At 47.5% G+C, this 19821-nt stretch overlaps 1 protein-coding gene and 1 long non-coding RNA gene across 3 annotated transcripts in view; one reads left to right on the top strand and one right to left on the bottom strand.

Moving 5' to 3' along the window:
• The window catches only part of LOC127487909 (uncharacterized), a 29978-nt gene extending 18083 nt beyond the window's left edge, over positions 1-11895 (bottom strand). The window contains exon 1 of the long non-coding RNA XR_007915179.2: positions 11806-11895. This is a non-coding gene — a long non-coding RNA (uncharacterized lncRNA). The remainder of the gene's footprint in view (positions 1-11805) is intronic.
• The window catches only part of BCL7C (BAF chromatin remodeling complex subunit BCL7C), a 39296-nt gene extending 19707 nt beyond the window's left edge, over positions 1-19589 (top strand). The window contains exons 6-7 of one of the 2 annotated variants that reach the window (XR_007915173.2): positions 10808-12225; positions 14071-19589. Coding sequence is in view for 1 of the 2 variants with exons in the window: in XM_051835008.2 (XP_051690968.1) it covers positions 10808-11002 (195 nt within the window). In the remaining variant the exon portion in view is untranslated. Of the gene's footprint in view, positions 1-10807 lie in introns of both variants that reach the window. The other variant, XM_051835008.2, reaches the window with a different exon arrangement.
• The last annotated feature ends 232 nt before the right edge of the window (positions 19590-19821 follow it).

Below are 19821 nucleotides of genomic sequence, written 5' to 3' on the forward strand. Positions count from 1 at the left end.
GGACATCCATCAAATTGGACTAGGGCCCACCCTGGTGACCTCATTTAATTCTCTCTTGAAAGACCTATATCCAAATAAAGGCACATCCTGAGGTGCTGGGAGTTAGGACCTCAACACTGAATCTGAAGGTGGAGGTGTACAGTTCAGTCCACACCACCCAATACTGAGCAGATTTGAAGAACATCATCCTTCTCCTAGGGCACCTTAGATGAAGCCTTACCTACAGGACTTTTCAAATGTAAGCAGCAGTCTCAAGTCGGTTGCCTCTGCAGCTCCCTTTCAGGTCCTCAAAGATGAGCGGATGAGGGAGACCTCTCTAGGGCTGCGTGTGAGACAGGATTTTTAGGAGGGCAGGTGGGGAAGCCATCAATTACATCCCTCTTCTCCCTGAGTTCTGGACCATGTTACTGAATCCAGAGATAGAGATCTACCCCTGAAGCCTGTTGGCAGATCTTTGCTTAAAGACTTGGAATCAAGGGCCGGCGCTGTGGCGCAGCAGGTTAAAGCCCCAGCCTGCAGCCCCTGCATCCCTTATGGGCATCAGTTTGAGTCCTGGCTGCTCCTCTTCTGGTCTAGCTCCTTGCTATGGCCTGGGAAAGCAGTAGAAGATGACCTAACTCCTTGGGCCCCTGCACCTGCATGGGAGACTTGGAAGAAGCTCCTGGCTCCTGGCTCCTGGCTTTGGATGAGCGCGGCTCTGGCTGTTGTGGCCATTTGGAGAGTGAATCAGTGGAATGGAAGACCTCTCTCTCTCTCTCTCTCTCTCTCTCTCTGGTTCTACCTTTCTCTGTAACTCTTTCATAAAAAATAATTGTTTTTTAAAAAAAGACTTGGAACTGGAAGGAGTAAAGCAGAATCTAAGTTTTTAGTCAATGTATGGGAGTTGCAGAATGGAGTTACTTAGGAAAGAGAAAAAGTGGATGTGCCTTCCTCTATTTTTCCCTTTGAGAGCTGTTGACCAAGAACTTAGATTCTGCTTTACTCCTTCCAGTTCCATGTGCTGCTTTCTTGCTGGCCGCTCCCTGCAGGCCACCCACATTCCTCGTCACATGGCTCAGTCCACCTTCACACTGTAAAGGCTTGAAGGCGCCTGCTTTGATTTCCTGACTTCCTTCTTCTGCTACCAGCTGAGAAAGCTCTGCTTTTAAATGGCTATTTGGTGATAAGCTCTGTATTTTCATACCAACTGACTTGGAACTTTAATTCCATCTGCAATATCCGTTCACAGCAGTTCCTGCGTTACTGTTTGATTGAATGACCAGGACTCTTCGGGGAATCAGAATTGTCCACCACACCAAAGAATCCGTATCTTTGCTCCAGATCTCAAGAGAAGGCAGTCCCTGTGCACCACAGGTTTCTTAGATCCTAGCTTAGCACACACAGAATAAAGTATGGGGGCTGGTGCTGTGGCGCAGCGGGTTGGGGCCTGGCCCATGGTGTTGGCATCCCATGTGGGCATCGGTTTGGGTCCAGGCTGCTCCGCTTCCAATCCAGTTCTCTGTATGGCCTGGGAGGGCGGTGGAGGATGGCCCAGGTCCTTGGGTCCCTGCACTCATGTGGGGGCCCAGAAGAGGCTCTTGGCTCCTGGCTTTGGATCGGCTCAGCTCTTGCCATTGTGGTTGTCTGGGGGTGAACTAGCAGATGGAGGACCTCTCTCTCTCTCTCTTTGAAATAAATAAAATAAATCTTAAAAAAAATAAAGTATGGCGCCAATCTTGTAGTGTACCAGGTTAAGCAGCCATATGGGCACCGATTCAAGTCCTGGCTGCTCCATTTCCGATCTAGTATCCTGCTAATGCATCTGGGAAAGCAGCAGAGATGGGCCTTGGGCCCCTGCACCCTCTTGGGAGACTTGAATGAAGCTTCTGGCTCCTGGTTTCAGCCTGGTCTAGTCCCGGCCATTGTAACCATTTGGAGAGTGAACCAGCAGTTGGAAGATCTCTGTCTCTATCTCTTCTCTCCCTCTTTAACTGCCTTTCAAATATATAAAATAAATATTAAAAAAATTAAGTATGGCACACACACTCTCCTCTGTAGAAAGCAGTTAGTTCTTCTGGTTCAAAAATTCTTGGCAATTTTGTGTAAATTGTACAAAAGGTGCTCTTTCCCTGCATTTACTGTTATCTTTTGGGAATGTGCTGGAATAACTATGCGAATGCATGTTTACTCAGAAGCTAACAGCACCTTTAGCTGTCCAGTGCACAATTTGCCCAACTCTGACCAGTGGCCCTGACCCCAGCGGACCCTGGGCTCTCAGATATACCCTCTGCATTCCAGCCACTTGACCATGCTGGCTATTGTCTATGGAGACATTTTTTCCCAAGAAATCTTTCCTTCTGACTTCTTCGCTGATTTATTTTTATCTGTTGATATTTGGGGGAAATGTGTACTGAAATGGCCAATTGGCCTGAATAAAATGATAAATTTATACCCAGAAAAAAACCATCCCCCCCCCACTGGTTGGACCCACTCTATGTGGGTGTGTGTGTGTGTGTGTGCACGTATGTATACACACACAAATACCCAAGACCCTCCAAGGATCAAACCATGAGTAGCAGCAATATTAAGGTAATAACAGTAGCTACTAATGTTACTCATTGCCTCAATCTATGTACATGTATAGATATAAATCAGATATATCTATATCTGTATCCTATATACACACTCTCATATACACATAATCTCAACTTAATCTTCACTGGAACTCTTTTTGGGTAGGGATTCTCTCTCCTCTATGATAAGAAAACCGAGATCCAGGCTATATTACTTGCCTAAGCCCATGGATAGGTAATAAGCTGAGTTAGAATTCGAACTTCTGCCACCTAACCCAGAAGCCACACACCTAATCCCTTTTTGGAAATTCATTGAGTGCCTGTGCCCTGAATGGGGGAGACCTTTGCTCTATGCCTCTCAAGTAGAAACCAGGACTGTTTTTGGTGGAGCCAGTGGCTCAACCTGGTACAGGAAAGGGGCAAGCCTAGAACATCCCAGTTCTAGTCATGGGCATGGCTTGAAGGGAAGTGTGGTAGGGAGCTGTCTGTGGCTAAAAATAGACAGCCAGTGGGACAGCAGGGGAAAAAAAATGGAAGGAAGAAAAATGTAGAGCCCTGTCTTGTCCACCATTCTGTCTCTAAAGACTGGCACCTTTTTGGTGTTCAGTTGTGTGCTGAAGGGCTGGGTGCTACCTGGTCAGCCAGGCAGACAACAAGCCCGTGAGTGCTCTTCTCTCCCCTCTGCCTCTCTGATATCCTGCTAACAAGCCCTGCTCTACTAAATGAACTCGAGTAAACTGGATATGTTGCTGGCCCTGTGCCAAATGCTTTATTCCCTTCTTCTTCTTCTTCTTTTTAAGATCTTTATTTATTTGACAGAGAGAGTTACAGAGAGAGGCAGAGATAGAAAAAGGTCTTCCTTCCTCTGGTTCACTCCCCAAATAGCCACAACAGCTGGAGCTGTGCCAATCCCAAGCCAGAACCAGGAGCTTCTTCCAGGTCTCCCATGTGGGTGCAGGGGCCCAAGGACTTGGGCCATCTTCTACTGCTTTCCCAGGCCATAGCAGAGAGCTGGATCAGAAGAGTAGCAGCTGGGACTTGAACCGGCACCCATATGGAATGCCAGCGCTGCAGGTGGAGGCTTAACACACTATGCCACAGCACTGGCCCCATCCATCTTCTTACTTAAACTATGAATAAGGGGAGGGTGTTTGGCACAGCAGTTAAGTTACTGCTTGAGGTACCTGCACCTGCACCCCATATTGTAGTGCCTGGTTTGAGTCCTGGTTCTGCTTCCTATCCAGCTTCCTACTAATGTGCACCTGGGAGGCAGCAGACAGGCTAAGCACTTAGGCCCCGCCACCCACATGGGAGATCCAGATCATGTTCCATCCCACTCGCTTCACCCTAGCCCAGCCCTGGTTGTTGCAGCACCCGGGGAATGATCTGGCAGATGGAAGATCTCTCTCTGCCTCTCAAATAAAATGAAAACACATTTAAAAATTTATAAAGTCTGTACAAGAACCCACATATAGATTATTTCATAAATAAGAGGCTCCTGGACTGGAAATTAATATCCACTGTCATATGTACTGTTTAATTGCTCAATTTGTTAAACTATTTTAGAAATAAAAAGTTAAAAGTGATTTTTATTAGAGGAATTAAGCTTTAATTAAAATTGGACCAATTAAAGTATATTAAATAATTTAAACTGCAAATACAAATCCCTTATGGTTGTTTTTTAACTACTTCATTTGTTTTAAACACACAAAGATTTAGAATTTATTAAAACTTTGCCATCCAAACTGGCTATGAAAGTTCTAAAAACTATGAATTTTAATTTTTTATTACTCTTTTACCAACACCTTCTTGCAGCTGCAATTTTTCACCTTTCTAGGGTTTCAGTAACTCCAATGACTGTTTTTATATCTTCCTAGAGTTTCTGTAATTAAAAAAAAATCATTTGAAAGGCAAAGTTGGGGGGGGGGGACAGACAGATCTTCCATCTGGTGGTTCACACCCCAAAGGGCCAAAGGCTTCTTCTGGGTCTCCCGTATAGGTGGTAGAAGCCCAAGCACTTGGGCCATCTTTTACTGCTTCCCAGGTGCATTAGCAGGGAGCTGGATCAGAAGTTGAGCAGCTGGGACACGAACCCGTGGCTTTACTCATTACACAACACCAGCCCTGAGTTTCTGTAATCTTACTAGACCCAAAAGAAAAAAAGAATCATCTCAGAAATAGCTGAGGTTGAGGGTTCTAGGCAGAGAATTGGCATCAGGGAGTGCAGTTCTAAGGATTCCAACCTGAGCACCAATCAGTAACACTAGCACTTTTTTTTTTTTAAGATTTATTTATTTATTTGAAAGTCAGAGTTATATATAGAGAGAAGGAGAGGCGGGGGGGGGGGGGTCTTCCATCTGCTGGTTCACTCCCCAGATGGCCACAACGGCTGGAGCTGGGCTAATCTGAAGCCAGGATCCAGGAGCTTCTTCCAGGGCTCCCACTACGGTGCAAGGGCCCAAGGACTAGGGCCATCTTCCACTGCTTTCCCAGGCCATAGCAGGGAGCTAGATTGGAAGTGGAGCACCCAGAACTCGAACTGGTGCCCATATGGGATGCCAGTGGCAGCTTTATCCACTATGCCTCAGCACCAGCCCCCCTAGCATCTCTTTGTGATAAAGTTTATCTTGTTACCATGTGGTGCTTTTTTTTTTTTTTTTTTGACAGGTAGAGTGGACAGTGAGAGAGAGAGACAGAGAGAGAAAGGTCTTCCTTTGCTGTTGGTTCACCCTCCAATGGCTGCCGCTGCAGCCGGCACACCGCGCTGATCCGATGGCAGGAGCCAGGAGCCAGGTGCTTTTCCTGGTCTCCCATGGGGTGCAGGGCCCAAGCACCTGGGCCATCCTCCACTGCACTCCCTGGCCATAGCAGAGAGCTGGCCTGGAAGAGGGGCAACCGGGACAGAATCCGGCGCCCCGACCGGGACTAGAACCCGGTGTGCCGGCGCCGCAAGGTGGAGGATTAGCCTATTGAGCCACGGCGCCGGCCTTTTTTTTTTTTTTTTTTTTTTTAAGATTTATTTATTTACTTGAAAGGCAGAGTTACAGAGAGGTAGAGATAGAGATAGAGAAAGGTCTTCCATCCACTGGTTCACTCCCCAAATGTTGCCAAATGGTTGCAATGGCTGGAGTTGAGTGGATCTGAAGCCAGGAGTCAGGAGCTTCTTCCAGGTCGCCCACATGGGTGCAGGGCCCACAGATCTGGCCCATCTTCCGCCGCTTTCCCAGGCACATTAGCAGGGTGCTGGATCAGAAGTAGAGCAGCCAGGACTCAAACTGGCACCCATATGGGATGCAGGCAGTGCCACAGCACTGGCCAAGGTGCTTTTAACTTTGTTTTTCTCTTGTATGCTTAAAAAAAAAAACTCACCTTTTTATTATGAAGAATTCTAGACACATACATAAGTAAAATCATGGTATCTGGAATTCTCATTAACCTATCATTCAGCTTCCTCAATGATCAACTCATGGCCTCTGATTCTCCACGTATTATTTTTAAAGCAAATCCCAGACACCACAGATGAAATGTTATGACTCCACAAAAGACAAAGACTTTTGGGCAGGCCCTTGGCCTAATGGTTCAGCTGCTGGTTAGCATGCCCATGTCCCACATCAGAGCATCTGGCTCAGGCTCTGGATTCCAGTTTCCTGCTAATGCTGGAGGCAGCAGTTGTAAGTTAATAATGGAACAGCTTTTATTCATGCCAACAAACCAAGTCAGTGTAACATATATGAATGGACAATGGCTCAGGTATTGACAGAACTTGAAGGTATTATCTCTGGGAAAGGTACCAGGGCTCAAAAATTAACATCCATATAAAAATCAGTTAAGGAGGCTGGCACTGTGGTGTAGCAGGTTAAGCTGCAGCTTTTTTTTTTTTTTTAAAGGTTTATTTATTTGAAAGAGAGAGACAGGGAGAGAGACAGCCAGAGAGAGAGAGAGAGAGAGAAATTGATCTTCCATCTGTTGGTTCACTCCCAGATGGCCAACACCCAGGGCTAGGCCAGGCCAAAGCTAGGAGCCAAGAGCTTCTTCCAGGTTTCCCCTGAGTGGCAGGGATCCAAGTATCTGAGCCATCTTTCACTGTTTTCCCAGGCACATTAGCAGGAATCTCGATTGGAAGTGGAGCAGGCTGGACACAAACCAGCACCCATATGAGATGCTGGTGTTGTATGCGACAGCTTAGCCCTCTGTGCCACAACACCACCCCCAAGCTGTAGCTTCTAATACTGTTAGTGCCTGTTCCGAGTCCTGACTACTCCAATTCCGATCAAGCTTCTTACTAATGTGCGTGGGGAGGCAGCAGAAGATGGCCCAAGTATCCAGACCCCTGACACCCATGTGGGAGATCAGGATGGAGTTCCTGGCTCCTGGCTTCAGCTTAGCCCATACCTAGCTGTTGTGGACATCTGGGAAGTTAAACCAATGGATGGAAGATTTTTTTTATCTCTCCCTCTCTGTAACTCTGCCTTTCAAATAAATAAATCTTTTTTTTTTTTTTTTTTTTTTTTTTTTTTTTTTTTTGACAGGCAGAGTGGACAGTGAGAGAGAGAGACAGAGAGAGAAAGGTCTTCCTTTGCCGTTGGTTCACCCTCCAATGGCCGCCGCTGCAGCCGGCGCACCGCGCTGATCCTGGCAGGAGCCAGGAGCCAGGTGCTTTTTCCTGGTCTCCCATGGGGTGCAGGGCCCAAGCACCTGGGCCATCCTCCACTGCACTCCCTGGCCATAGCAGAGAGCTGGCCTGGAAGAGGGGCAACCGGGACAGAATCCGGCGCCCCAACCGGGACTAGAACCCGGTGTGCCGGCGCCGCAAGGTGGAGGATTAGCCTATTGAGCCACGGCGCCGGCTTCAAATAAATAAATCTTTTAAGAAAAATCAAACAAATGGATCTTACTGAATTCTGATTCAAGTAAACAAATTTATGACATTTATGTGACAACTCAAAATCTGAATACACTAGATATTCATTACTAAGGAATATCCAGTGTATATTGTATTATCTTATTTTCATTTAAGAGCCAGACAGATAAAGCTCACATGCACTGGTTCATTCCCCAAATGCTGGCTACACCCAGGTGAAGGCAGAATAGGTGTCTGAATGTGACTGGCAGGCACCCAAGTACTTGAGCCGTCACTTGCTGTCACAAGGGTAAACATTAGCAGGGTGCTAGAATCTAGACTGGAGCTGGGACTCCAACTCACATACTCAAATATAGAATGTGGTTGTCTTAACTGCTACACCAGACACCAGTTTTGCCTTTTTTTTGTATTTGTGGAAAAATACACATAAAATTTACCATTTTAACTATTTTAATTGTACAGTTCAGCAGCATTATGTACTTCCATGCACCATCTATCTCCAGAATTTTCACTCATCTTGTGAAACTTAAACTATACACATTCAACAAAAACTCTTCATATTCCCCTCCCCGGCCAGTCTTGGCAACCTCTGGCCACCATTCCAATTTCTGTCTCCATGAATCAAAGTGCTCTATGTACCTCACATAAGCGGAATAATATAGTATTTGTTCTTTTGTGATGGGCTTATTTCACATAACAGATCCCCGAGGTTGATCCATGTTGAAGCATGGGTCAGAATTTCCTTCCGTTTCACAGCTGAATGTTGCCTTCAATGTAAATACTACACTCATCTGCCAATGGATGCTTGGGTTTCTTCCATTCCTGGACAACTGTGAATAATGCTATTATGAAGATGGGTGTTGGGCCAGCGCCGCGGCTCCTTAGGCTAATCCTCCGCCTTGCGGCGCCAGCACACCGGGTTCTAGTCCCAGTCAGGGTGCCGGATTCTGTCCCGGTTGCCCCTCTTCCAGGCCAGCTCTCTGCTGTGGCCCGGGAGTGCAGTGGAGGATGGCCCAAGTACTTGAGCCCTGCACCCCATGGGAGACCAGGAGAAGCACCTGGCTCCTGGCTTCAGATCGGCGCGGTGCGCCGGCCGGCTGTGGCGGCCATTGGAGGGTGAACCAACGGCAAAAGGAAGACCTTTCTCTCTGTCTCTCTCTCTCTCTCTCACTGTCCACTCTGCCTGTCAAAACAAAACAAAAAAAAACAAAACAAAACAAAAAAAAGAAGATGGGTGTTTAAATAAACCTTTAAAATCTTACTTTCCATTCTTTTGTGTATATACATAGCAGGTGGAATTGCTACATCTTTTTGATGAACCTGCCATACTGTTTTCCACTGCAGTTACACCACTTTACATTGCCACCAATAAAGGGCTTAAGTTTCTTCACATCTTCACCAACACTCATTATTTTCTGGTTTCTTGGTAGTAGCCATCCAGCTTGGCATGAGGCGGTATCATCATGCTCTTGATTTGAATTTTCCTAATAACTGGTGATTTTGAGCATCTTCTTATGTATCTTCTTTGGTTAAATGTCTATTCAACTGCTTTGCCATTTTTAAAAATGGGGTCGTTGTTGTTGAGTTGTAGTTTTAAATATATATTCTGAAAATTAACCTCTTATAGAAATCTGGGGAGCCCTTGTGATGGGACCTGAAAATTAGTATGTTTTTTAAACTTCCCAAGTTTCGAGTACTGTTTTCTTAGGAGACAAAGTAGTAAGTATGTTTAAGTTAATTATCATTAGGATCCATGGGTAATTCATCATCTCAGAACAAAGTACAGAGTCTCCTTCTACCTGATTATGTATTCATCCAGTCCGGTAGAGTCCTTTTTTGTCGCAGGGTACCAGACTCGATTTTCTGACTCTATTCTTTCCTCCTTGCACAGACAGAAATGAAGAAAAAAATATCAACACATCAATACTCTATTTTTAACAATTATTAAAATTATATATGCCTTATTGTCATCCCTTTTCTTTCTGCCTTTCTGTAGAAAGTAACTTTCGACTTCTTAGTGGCTTATGGACTCACAGCATTCTCATTGCCTGAGCATGACTGTTATATATGGTAAGGGGCTCAGCCTGTGCCCGCTCAGACAGTGGTAGTCCATTTTTCATCTTTGTAGCACTACCCCTGAAAATATCCTTCCTTTCTGGTATCAAGAGGATGAGGCAGACCCATCTCTGAATCTTCTTGTCTCAAGAAATTAAATCAGTAGTAGGCGTGTAGCCTAACAGTTAAGATGCTGGTTAACATGTGCACATCACAGGGGCCTGTGTCACAGCAGGTTAAGCTGCTGTCTACAGTGCTGGCATCCCATATGAGTGCATTTATTTGAGTCCCAGATGCTCCGCTTCCAATCCAGCTCCCTACTAATGCACCTGGGAAGACAGTGGAAGATGGCCCAAGTCCTTGGGCCCCTGCCACCGGCATGGGAGACTCAGATGGAGTTCCTGGCTTCAGCCTGGCCCAGCCCCAGCCGCTGCAGCCATCTGGGGAGTGAACCAGCAGATGGAAGATTTGTTTCTCCCTGTCTCTCAGTAATGTTGTATTTCAAATAAATAAATCTTTAAAAGAAAAGAAAAAGATGCTCATGTCCTCTATCAGGGTGCCTGGGTTCCACTCCTGGCTCCTAGTTCAGCTTCCTGCTAATTCAGACCCTGGAAGGAAGTGGTGATGGCTCAAGGAATTGGTTTCCTACCACCCATGTGGGAGATCTGGATTGTATCTTGGCTCCAGGCCAGGGTCATTGCAGGCATTTGGGGGAGTGAACCAGCAATTCTGAAATGTCTGCCCCTCTCAGCCTCTCAAATAAATAAAAAAAAAAAAAAAAAAAAAAAAAAAAAAAAGAAATCAGCTACCCTCCAAGGACTCCTAACTTTTTTAATGGTAAGTATATTTAGGTACCAATATCTGGGTACTGGGGATATGCATGAGTGCTAGTAGAGGAGTGAAAGTACTGGACCTCACTTGGTGAGAGCTGGAAACTTTTTAAAGATAAAAGTTGACACTGATCTTTCCAATGGAACATACTACTGCTGCACCCTGCTGGTCTGCAGACTCAGCGACCACGCTGACGATCCTTCCCAGTATCTTCCTTTTATAAACGAATAAACAGATTACAAGAGAATTATGTAGATTACCCAAAAATTACACTGCAATGAAATGTGGTGGGAACTGGGATTGAAGACTAGCTCTGTTATCATTCACGGAGCCCCTACAGGTAACCCCACGCGGTGCTGTCTCAGCCTTGTCAGAAATACAAAAACTCAGTCACTTGCCAAAGCCCTGCCACCGCGCTGCCCCACTGAGGACTCCCAAGGCAAGGTCTTCCAAGCCTTGGGCGGCATGAGGAGAGGAAACACTACCCCGGTTTTCTTTCTCCCTGCAGGATTCGGGAGTGAGAATGACAAGGAGAGCCCTCCATGAGAAGGGCCTGAAGCCTGAGCCCCTCAGGAGGCTCCTGCCCCGGCGGGGCCTGCGGACAAACGCTCGGCCCACTTCGGTGCCCGATACCCGAGCTCCCGGGGGAGGAAGCAAGGCCCCCAGGGCGCCAAGGACGATCCCCCAGGGGAAAGGGAGGTGAGCGGGCTCCCCAGGCAAGCAGAGGCCCCAAGATCCGGCCACCTGCCATGCCCCAGGGCGGAACGGGCCTTCGGCTCCACACCCACCGCGGGAACGCCCCGGGCGAGCGGCTCTGCGGCTGCCTAGAACCCACTACGGTCACAGCACCCACCCCGCTCGCCACTGGCTCTCGCAGACAGCAGGCCCGCCGGCGCCCGCAAAGTGTGGGAAGGCCTCGGAGACGAACTCGGACCACACCCTGACTGCCTCGCTGCGAGGTTTCCCGCGCCTCCAGCGCAGGGGAGCAGGGACACCAGGCTGCCTTGCCCACCGCAAGCGCTGAGGATGCGCGCCGTGCCGCAGCGTCCTCCACCCGCGCGAGAGGGCCGAGTCCTGTCAGCGCAACACCACAGGGTCCGCACTGGCGGAAGGTTTCCACAGCGCAAGGGTGCAGAAAATGCTGACCTCGAGCTGCCTGCATCACCTCACGACACCGACAAGGCCTTTGCGGACGCCCAGGCATGCGTCGAGGCCTGCGCATGCGTCGAGGTCCGCGCGTGCGTCTAGGCCCGCGCATGCGCGAGGCCCCGTGCGGCGTGTCTCCGTAGCCCCTTCGCAGGTGGGCCTCGCTAATAGGCGTGTGGACCGGGTGACCTCCAGGGCCAGAGCGCGTGCATCAGGAACTTAACACCAGGTGCCAACCTCACCAGGCAACCTGACAACCCCCGCAGGCAAGAGGCCTTTGAGCCCAGATCCCCATTTCGCACCCGGGACCCATGTGGAGGGGAGAGACTTGTGGCGCAGCCCTGAGCCAGCCCAGCCTACCTGGAAATCTCCACCGGGGCGAATGAGCCATTCGGTGGTTCCAAAGGGCTTTCACCCACCTCCCGCTTCCCGACTTCACTAGTGGGCGAGTCATGCTCAGAGATAGAAACGTGTCCTGTTTGTTGAGGGCTTACTGTGTGTCAGGCGTTGTGATTTACGGGAATTACTTAACCCTCACCGTATCTCTGTGACATAGATAGTCTGGTTATCAGCATTTTACAGATGGAGAAACTTAAGTTCCGGAGAGATTAAGGGACCTGCCCCAAATCGCACAGCGGGTATGTTGCAGAACCAGCATTAAGACCCAGGTCAGCTTTTTGCCCTACTGTGCCACTTCTCGTGGGACACCGTGAGGTTCAGGCTGTGGGTTTGACAGGACATCCATTTTTCGCCATTATATGCACCACTTTTTGGATTAAAGTGAGTAGATACTCCCTGGGATGAGAGTTAGCATGTGCACCAATGATTGAGATGAACTCTCATAATTACAGCCAGTGCTTTAGGCTCTGCCTGTGGGTCCCTGGGATAATCTCCAGGCTGATGATGGTTAAGGAAGTTTTGCTCCAGGACCGGTTCCTGTGTGGAACCTTCCTTGAGGCCAAGGAAGATGGTCTCTGGCCATTTGTCATCCCGCTGGGTTGCTTGGGAAGTTCATCCAGTTCCTCCGGACTAAGGTTTCCAAATTCCCAGTGGATAGTAATCTTCAGGATTTGGGAATGAAAAATTGGGATTCTTGAAATCATCTTTTTCTGTATTTTTCATAACTTTCTGAATGTTTTTTGAAACGAGAAATACACATATCACTTGTCAGCCTTTTGGCTAAAGACCAAATGGCAGAAATACAGTTACAAAGATCTGTAGGCCACAGCAGATTTTAAAAGCTGAGACATTCCAGCAAACATTATTAGTTAATTTTTTTTTAAGTTTAAATCTTCAGTCAGAGTAGTAGCACTACACCAAGTTGAGTTGAAATTGCCAACTTGAGGACTTGTTTCCAAAACATGTTCTTTCTTGGGACATCATTCAGAGAATTTATATAAAATACACCATGACTGTAAACACATTAATACTTACTTTCTGTTAACAGGCATCCATGGCCATGAATTCACTTTAATCTATTCAACAACTACTAAAAAGCCTAACCAGATTGGGACATCTCTCCCACACCTGTACCAAGGTCCGGGAATGCCTGTCTTAACTGTAGCCTCTGGGTTAGCATTTCCTTCTGCTTTTCACTTGACATCAGTGGATTCCTTCAAACCAGGAATGCTTCTGTGTTGAGTATGAAGCATTAGTTCTCGCAGGAGAAGGATGCTTTCTCTCATTTTGTGTTTCTGGACTCATTGGAATTCAGCAACACATACATTTCCCACTAAACGCCGAGAGTATTTCCTGCATAGAAGCAGTACCATGGATTGAGCAAGACTGACAAAGCAGCTCGACTGCAGGTGTATTACCCAGAGCATGGTCATGGTCAAGGGGAGACATGGCCGCTTCCCAGTTTCAGGGGCCTCAGAGCCAGAGGATCCAAGGATCTACCAGAGCCTGGTTGTGAGACCTTGGGCAAGTCCCTTTCCCTCTCTCAGCGTCAGTGTAGTGGGTGGAAGAATGTGTGTAAATGCTCACTCTGGGAGGCAAAGGGTGAAGGGAGAATGTGGCTTTGGCGTCAGTCGAAGGTCTGATTCCTGGCTGCGTGACTTACTACCTCTTTGATTTGGGGCAAGTTCTCACCACTCCATTTTTTCTCTCTGTAAAATGAGGTCACTGATTCAACCTATTTCACAGGGTTTTAGTGAGTTGAAATGAGAACACCCAGGAAACATTCCCAGCATAGAGCAGGGTGCATTGTAAATGTTTGATCAGTGTGAACCTGTAGAGTTAGGAACCGCGGTGTCTACCTCCCCAGGGCACTTGGAGAAGGAAAGGGAGGTGGGGGGAAGTACTTTCTAAGCTGTGAATTGGTGTACACACTCTTCTCTTTCCTTTACAGCAGTTAGGTGCATAACTTCATGGTATCTCCAAGGAAGGGGCCCGAGAATAACTTACCTGTATCCATAGAAGGTAGTCATGTGGAGGAAGCAGGGTTACCATAGTTAGCTGGAAAATAGGTGTAGCATGCACTTAGGTGAGAGTCAGTGGCAGGCAAGTGAACAAACTCTAGTGTGAGATGATTTGGGGCCCGCCCAGGGGCGGGGAGACAGCTCATTGTCATATGGAGGCTTTGGAGGAAGGGTGGTGTTACATGGAACCTGCCCACTGTTGCAGGTGTCAGATCTGAACTTGGGAAACCTCCCCACTAGGGGGAGCCAGCGCGCATCTGCCCCTGCTGGGCATGCACCTGTGATGTCGTCGCTCATCCCGTGGAGTGTAGGCCAAACCTGGCTCAGAGGTCTTTCCAGAGGCATTCTCCTGTGATCCTGACGGCAGCCCCATAAACACTAGCACTACCCTAGTTTTGCAGGTAAGGGCTGGGAGTCTGGGAGGAAAGATAAGTCCATTGCCGAGGTCACACAGTTGACCTGTCATGGCATTGGGATTCAGACAAGCTTCCAAGCCCTTAACCCACACCAAGCTGCCTCAGCCCACCAGGTGCCCGATTGCTGGTCTTAAACCAGGAAGAAGAAAACCCCAACAGGTGAGGTTTTAGCACCTAAGTGTCCTCCTCTCTTGCCTTCGGGAACAATCCTCGCTCTCCCAAGACCACTCCTGCTGCTCTGCACACTGCTTCCAGGGCTGTTTTCTCTGCTTAGCCCTTAAGTCAGGGCCCCGTGGGTCCCATCCGGGACTCTGTTTTCTTTCTTTTGCACAAGTGAGAGATCTGTCTTTAGCCAGCAGCCTCAGCAACTGCTCATCTCTCCTTCAAACCCAAGCTGCCCCTCTCAGCACCAGCCTGGTCAACCAGTTGCCTACAGACCTGGCCTCTGAGGTTTCAGGTTCCTCAACTGATCATGCACTCCCTTAACGCACCTAACCTCCTGGGTCCCCCCTTCCTGTGTCCCATGGCCTCTTGAGTTTTGGATGCTGGCGTCGTGGTGGGGAGTCCAGGAAACCTTGAAAGACAAAGTCTCATGAGTCAAAAGTTTTTGGGGCTACAGATGGGCTTCAGGGAATCTTCTCTGAGGTGCCAGCAGTTTGGGAGTGACCCTGGAGAATGGACTGTTTTCATCATTTAATCATTCAGCTATCTACCGAGTGCCCGGCCTAAGAGTATGGTCACGGGTAGAGCAGTCCCCCAGTCAAACAGGATCCCTGGCTTCAAGGGAACCTTCTAGACCCCCAGGTAAGAGTGACATTAAGCCAACTTCCCAAAAGGCAAACTCTTTTTAAACTGTGATAACTGGCATGAAGGAAAAGTTCCAAAAGGAATATAATAGCTCTAAATTAGACCTGGGGAGATTGGGGGCGGGGGAGACAAAGACAACCATTTTGAGAAAGTGAGAATTACTGTATCCTTGAGACCTTAGATGGGAGAAGAGCTTGGGATGTTGGGAAACTTCAGGTGAACCCATGGGGCTGGAACCAAGTGTGTCGGGAGATGGGACTGGAAGGGCTGGACAGGGATGGTGGCAGGGACCTTGTGGGCCATGGTCAGAGACCATTTCAAAGTGACCAGAAAGTCACAGGTAGTACAAAGGACATCCTTTCCCCCGGGCTCACCTGTTGTTAACCTTGTAACCCCATTTGCTTTTCAACCTGCTCTCTGTATTTAACACGTATACATGTGATTTTTATTCAGAACTTGAGGATACATTGCGTACGTCATATTCCCGTACCCCTAGATACAGTGTGTTATCTCCCACCGTAGTGCGGTTATCCACTCCACTGAATTTGACATTGATGCAATATGGTAGCTAGTGCACCACTTAACCTTGTCAATTGTCTCAATAATGTGCTTTCTATAACATTTTCTTTGGTACAAGATCTGGTCTTGGGATTCCATGTTGGATTACATTGTCATTTCTTCTGCATATCCTTTGACCTGGAGTAGTTTGCCTTTCTTTCTGCTTTATGCCACGGGCATTATTGAAGAGTGTGGTCTTGCCACTTATTTTAATAGACTGGTCTCATTGTGGAGGTTTCCACAGTTTGTTCACTGTTGTGTGTGAGCTGTGCATTCCTGACTGGAAGATGGCATACGTGATGGTGTGTTCTCGGTGTACAAACTAGAGGCCCAGCAGTGTCTTACCTGTCCCTCTGTGGTGGTTTTAATTCTGATCACTGTGGTCTGATGCCTCCTTCAGAGTTACGATTTCCTCTGTGTCTAATAAACAATCTTTAAGGAGAGACTTTGAGACTCTGAAGACGACCCTGCTCCAATCAGCAGTTGAATAGATGGCGTTTCACATCTACTGATGACCCCTGCCTCAATAAACCTTTATCTGTGATGGTTACAAAGTGATAAGTGTTCAATTCCAGCACTCCCTCCATGTGTATTATTAACACTTGACATTCTTCACACCATTTATTTATAATTTACTGTTAAGAGGAACTCTTGAATTTCTATTATTTTCTACAATTTTATAATTAGTTATTAACATACATTATTTTGGGGGCCCAAATTGCCCCAGATCTGGCTAGTGGGAGCCCCTTGAAACTAGAAGCCTTGTCATCTCCAGTGGAGTGAGTGGCAGGATTCAACTTGCATATAGGACCAGTCTGACTGCCATGCCTTGTGGACATGCAAACAGGGAGGCGGGAAGCCCCCTCAGGAGGCTCTTGTGTAACCAGATGGGTGATGTGGCTTAGACACATGTATGCCCAGATAACATACAGGACAGAGGGGACGGAGAGATGTAAGAAACACTGGAGCGAGACTCAGCAGGACTTAGTGCATTGAATAGGTGAGTGGTTGGGAGAGAAGAACCAGGGATGGCAGGGTGGCTGGGTGAAGCTGTATGACACACACACACACACTTACATATATAAAATCCTGCAGCTGGTGAGAGAAGTCCAGGCTAGAAGTAAATTTAGGCGCTTCCACATGGAGATGATTTTGGACCCATGGTCTTGATCTAAGACACTACTGGGGTACATGACTCCTGAAGGTGCTTACTCTGGGCACAGGTAGAGGCGTGTGGCAGGGGAAGGCAATGCAGCCCGGGTGTCAGGCCAAATCCTGAGCGCTGCGGGGGAGCCTTGTGGAGTTCTGAGTGGGGCAGTGAGTCTTCAGCAGTTGTGTTTTATAAAGGTGGTTCTGACAGCCAAGGAGACTGACCTGGAGGGCCACAGGCAGCTTTGGAGGGAACGGCTAATGCTGTTTCTTTCTAAAGTGAATCTGCCTGTCTTTGCCCCTGGGAATTGCTCAGCTGGGTTCCCATGCCTGGAATGCCTTCTCCTTGTTCATCTGGGTGCACAAAAGCTGATCAGAACACCTGTCTCCAGTGCACTTACCAGCCCCAATTAATGTGATCGCAAACCCTCATCTCCCTGCCTCATTTTGGCTAGGGCCACACGCCTTGGTTCTGGGCCCTTTCCCCAGCCCAGGGCAGTGTAGCTGCAAGCATGGGCCGGTCCCTGAGGTTGGCCGGAGTGGCTGGGGACCATGAGCCTCTGCTCCTGTGCTTCAGGTTCAATGTGGTCTCTGTCACCCAGACAACCACCCATTCAAACCTGTATCTTATCCCCTCCGCAGATGGGTTCAAGTGTGGATGAACAGCCTAGTGTATCTTCTCAGTGGTGGCGTTGTGAAAGAAACCCACCTACGAGGCGCCGACAGCCTGCTGGCAGACACAACCAAAGGCAGAAATTTTAAGAGAGCAGGAGGGACAGAACCTGTAGGAGAAAGGAATTGCAAGACTGTTCCTAGTTGGAGCAATCAGGGTAGGTCCCTGGAGAAGGTGGCACTTGAGCTAGGCTTGAGGACAGAGAAAACTGTTTTCCATTTCATAAAAAAAAAAAAAAAAAATTGATTAGTCACCGAAAAATAAGAAAAAAATCAAAGCCTTACGTCCTCATGTTTTATTGACACCACCAGCACAGCCGTTATTGGTTGCATAATATTTCACCAGGCAGATACTCTATAGTTAGTCCTCCTGTTGTTGAAGTCTTTCATTCCAAGCCTCACGACATCAGCTTGGGGCCTGTGGCTGGGCAGTGGGGACAGAAGCAACACTGGGGACCGGATGCTACTCAGGAATCAGTGCTTGAGCCCATCCATTCTTCCATTCAGCAAATGTTTATTTCTTTTAAGCATTTATTTGTTTATTTGAAAGGCAGATTGAAGAGGGAGAGGGAGAGGGAGAGAGATGGAGGGAGAGGCAGAGAGAATCTTCCATCAGCTGGCTCACTTCCCAAATGATCACAACAGCTGGGCCTGGGCCAGGCCTAAGCGTGAGTCTCCTACGCAGATGCAGGGCCCAAGCACTTGGGCTGTCCTCTGTTGCTTTCCCAGGTGCATTAGCAGGGAGCTGGATCAGATGTGGAGCAGCTGGGACTCAAACCGGCGCCCATATGGGATGCAGGGCACCGCAGTCAGCTACTTTACCCCTTACATCACAGCGCTGGCCCCCTCAGCAAATGTTTATTAAGGACCCAACGCCTGTCACTCCCTGAGGATACCGTGAGTATTGACACATGGTCTCTGTCCTGTCAAGCAAGGGAAGTATGACTGGAAAGAATTAGTCGTGGAGGGGCAGGCACTGTGGCACAGCAGGTTAAGCTCCCTCTTGGGATGCCTGCATCCCGAGGGCCTTGTTCGAGTCCCAACTACTCCACTTCTGATCGAGCTTCCTATTAAGGAATCCTGGGAGGCAGTAGATGATGGCTCAAGTACTTAGGTTCCCACCATCCATCTGGGAGACCCGGCTGGAGTTCCTGGCTCTTGGCTTCTGGCTGTAGCCTGGCCCAGCCTTGGCTCTTGCAGTTGTTTAGGGAGTGAGCCAATGGATCTTTCTATCTCTCTCTCTTCCTCTCTCTCTGTGTGTGCACGTGTGTGTGTGAGTGTATCTTTCTCTCTTTCTCTGCCTTTCAAATAAATACTTTTTTTTTTTATTTACAAAAAGAATTAACATGTAGTGGGCCACAGTGGGAGCACAGTTTGTACAGAAGGAAGTGGTGGTATCTGGAGAATAAAGCTGAAGGAAGCTGAAGCCCTGGGAGTCAAGGAGAAAACCAGGCGGAGCAGGAGCACTGAGAGCGAGCGAGGACGGAGCACCCGGGCGGGGACCATGTTCCTGAGGGCACGGCTGCCTGCACAGGCAGAAGCACATCCTACCTACTCTCAGGCTTTGGGGAGCTTGTTTTCCTGTTCCCGTCCTCCCTGTCTCCCATTTTCAGGGGACTGCTGTTACAATATTTCCCAAAACCCCAACTTGCGTGCTTCATTCATTCATTTATTTTTCTCTCTTTTTGACACTAGAAGTATTTTGTGCTATTAATTTACCTCTTCATATAGCTTTGGCTGTACCCTACTTTTAAAAATTCTTTCCTAGTCTGGTTTTTATTCTTGACTTCTTGTCCTAAGGGTAATATGAGATGGTAATATGATATGTTTTTAAATTTCTAAGCGGTGTGTTTTATGTTATTGTTAGTTGCATTTTGATCAGAGTGGCTTCTAGAATTTCTACTTTTCAAAATTTACCAAAATTTTCTCCATAGCTTAATATTTATTGAATTTTGTCACTGTTCATGAAACTTGAAAAATAGGCATACCATTTGTTTTCAGGGTAAAAAAATTTATATGTTCATATTCATATCCTCTATGTCTTTATTTATTTTTTGATTACTTGTTCAGAAAATGTGTTAGAATATTTACAATAAAACTGTTTCTCATGTTTTCCTTTGTATTCCTAAGCATTTAATTTCACAGATCTCTGTTGCTTATTTAACACACAGAAAATTAAAGCCTTTCATTGTTAATTATACCTTTTAAAGAGTAAGATCTCAGGGTCTGGAGTCACATAGCCTGGATTTAAATCCCAGTTCCACTATTTGTCAGATTAGATTCCTTATCTATCAAATGGAAATAGGGGGCCATAGTGGGTAAAGCCACCATCTTCAAAGCCAGGATCACATATG

This window comes from Oryctolagus cuniculus, chromosome 19 (assembly GCF_964237555.1).
Source record: "Oryctolagus cuniculus chromosome 19, mOryCun1.1, whole genome shotgun sequence".
Taxonomy (NCBI): Eukaryota; Metazoa; Chordata; class Mammalia; order Lagomorpha; family Leporidae; genus Oryctolagus; species Oryctolagus cuniculus.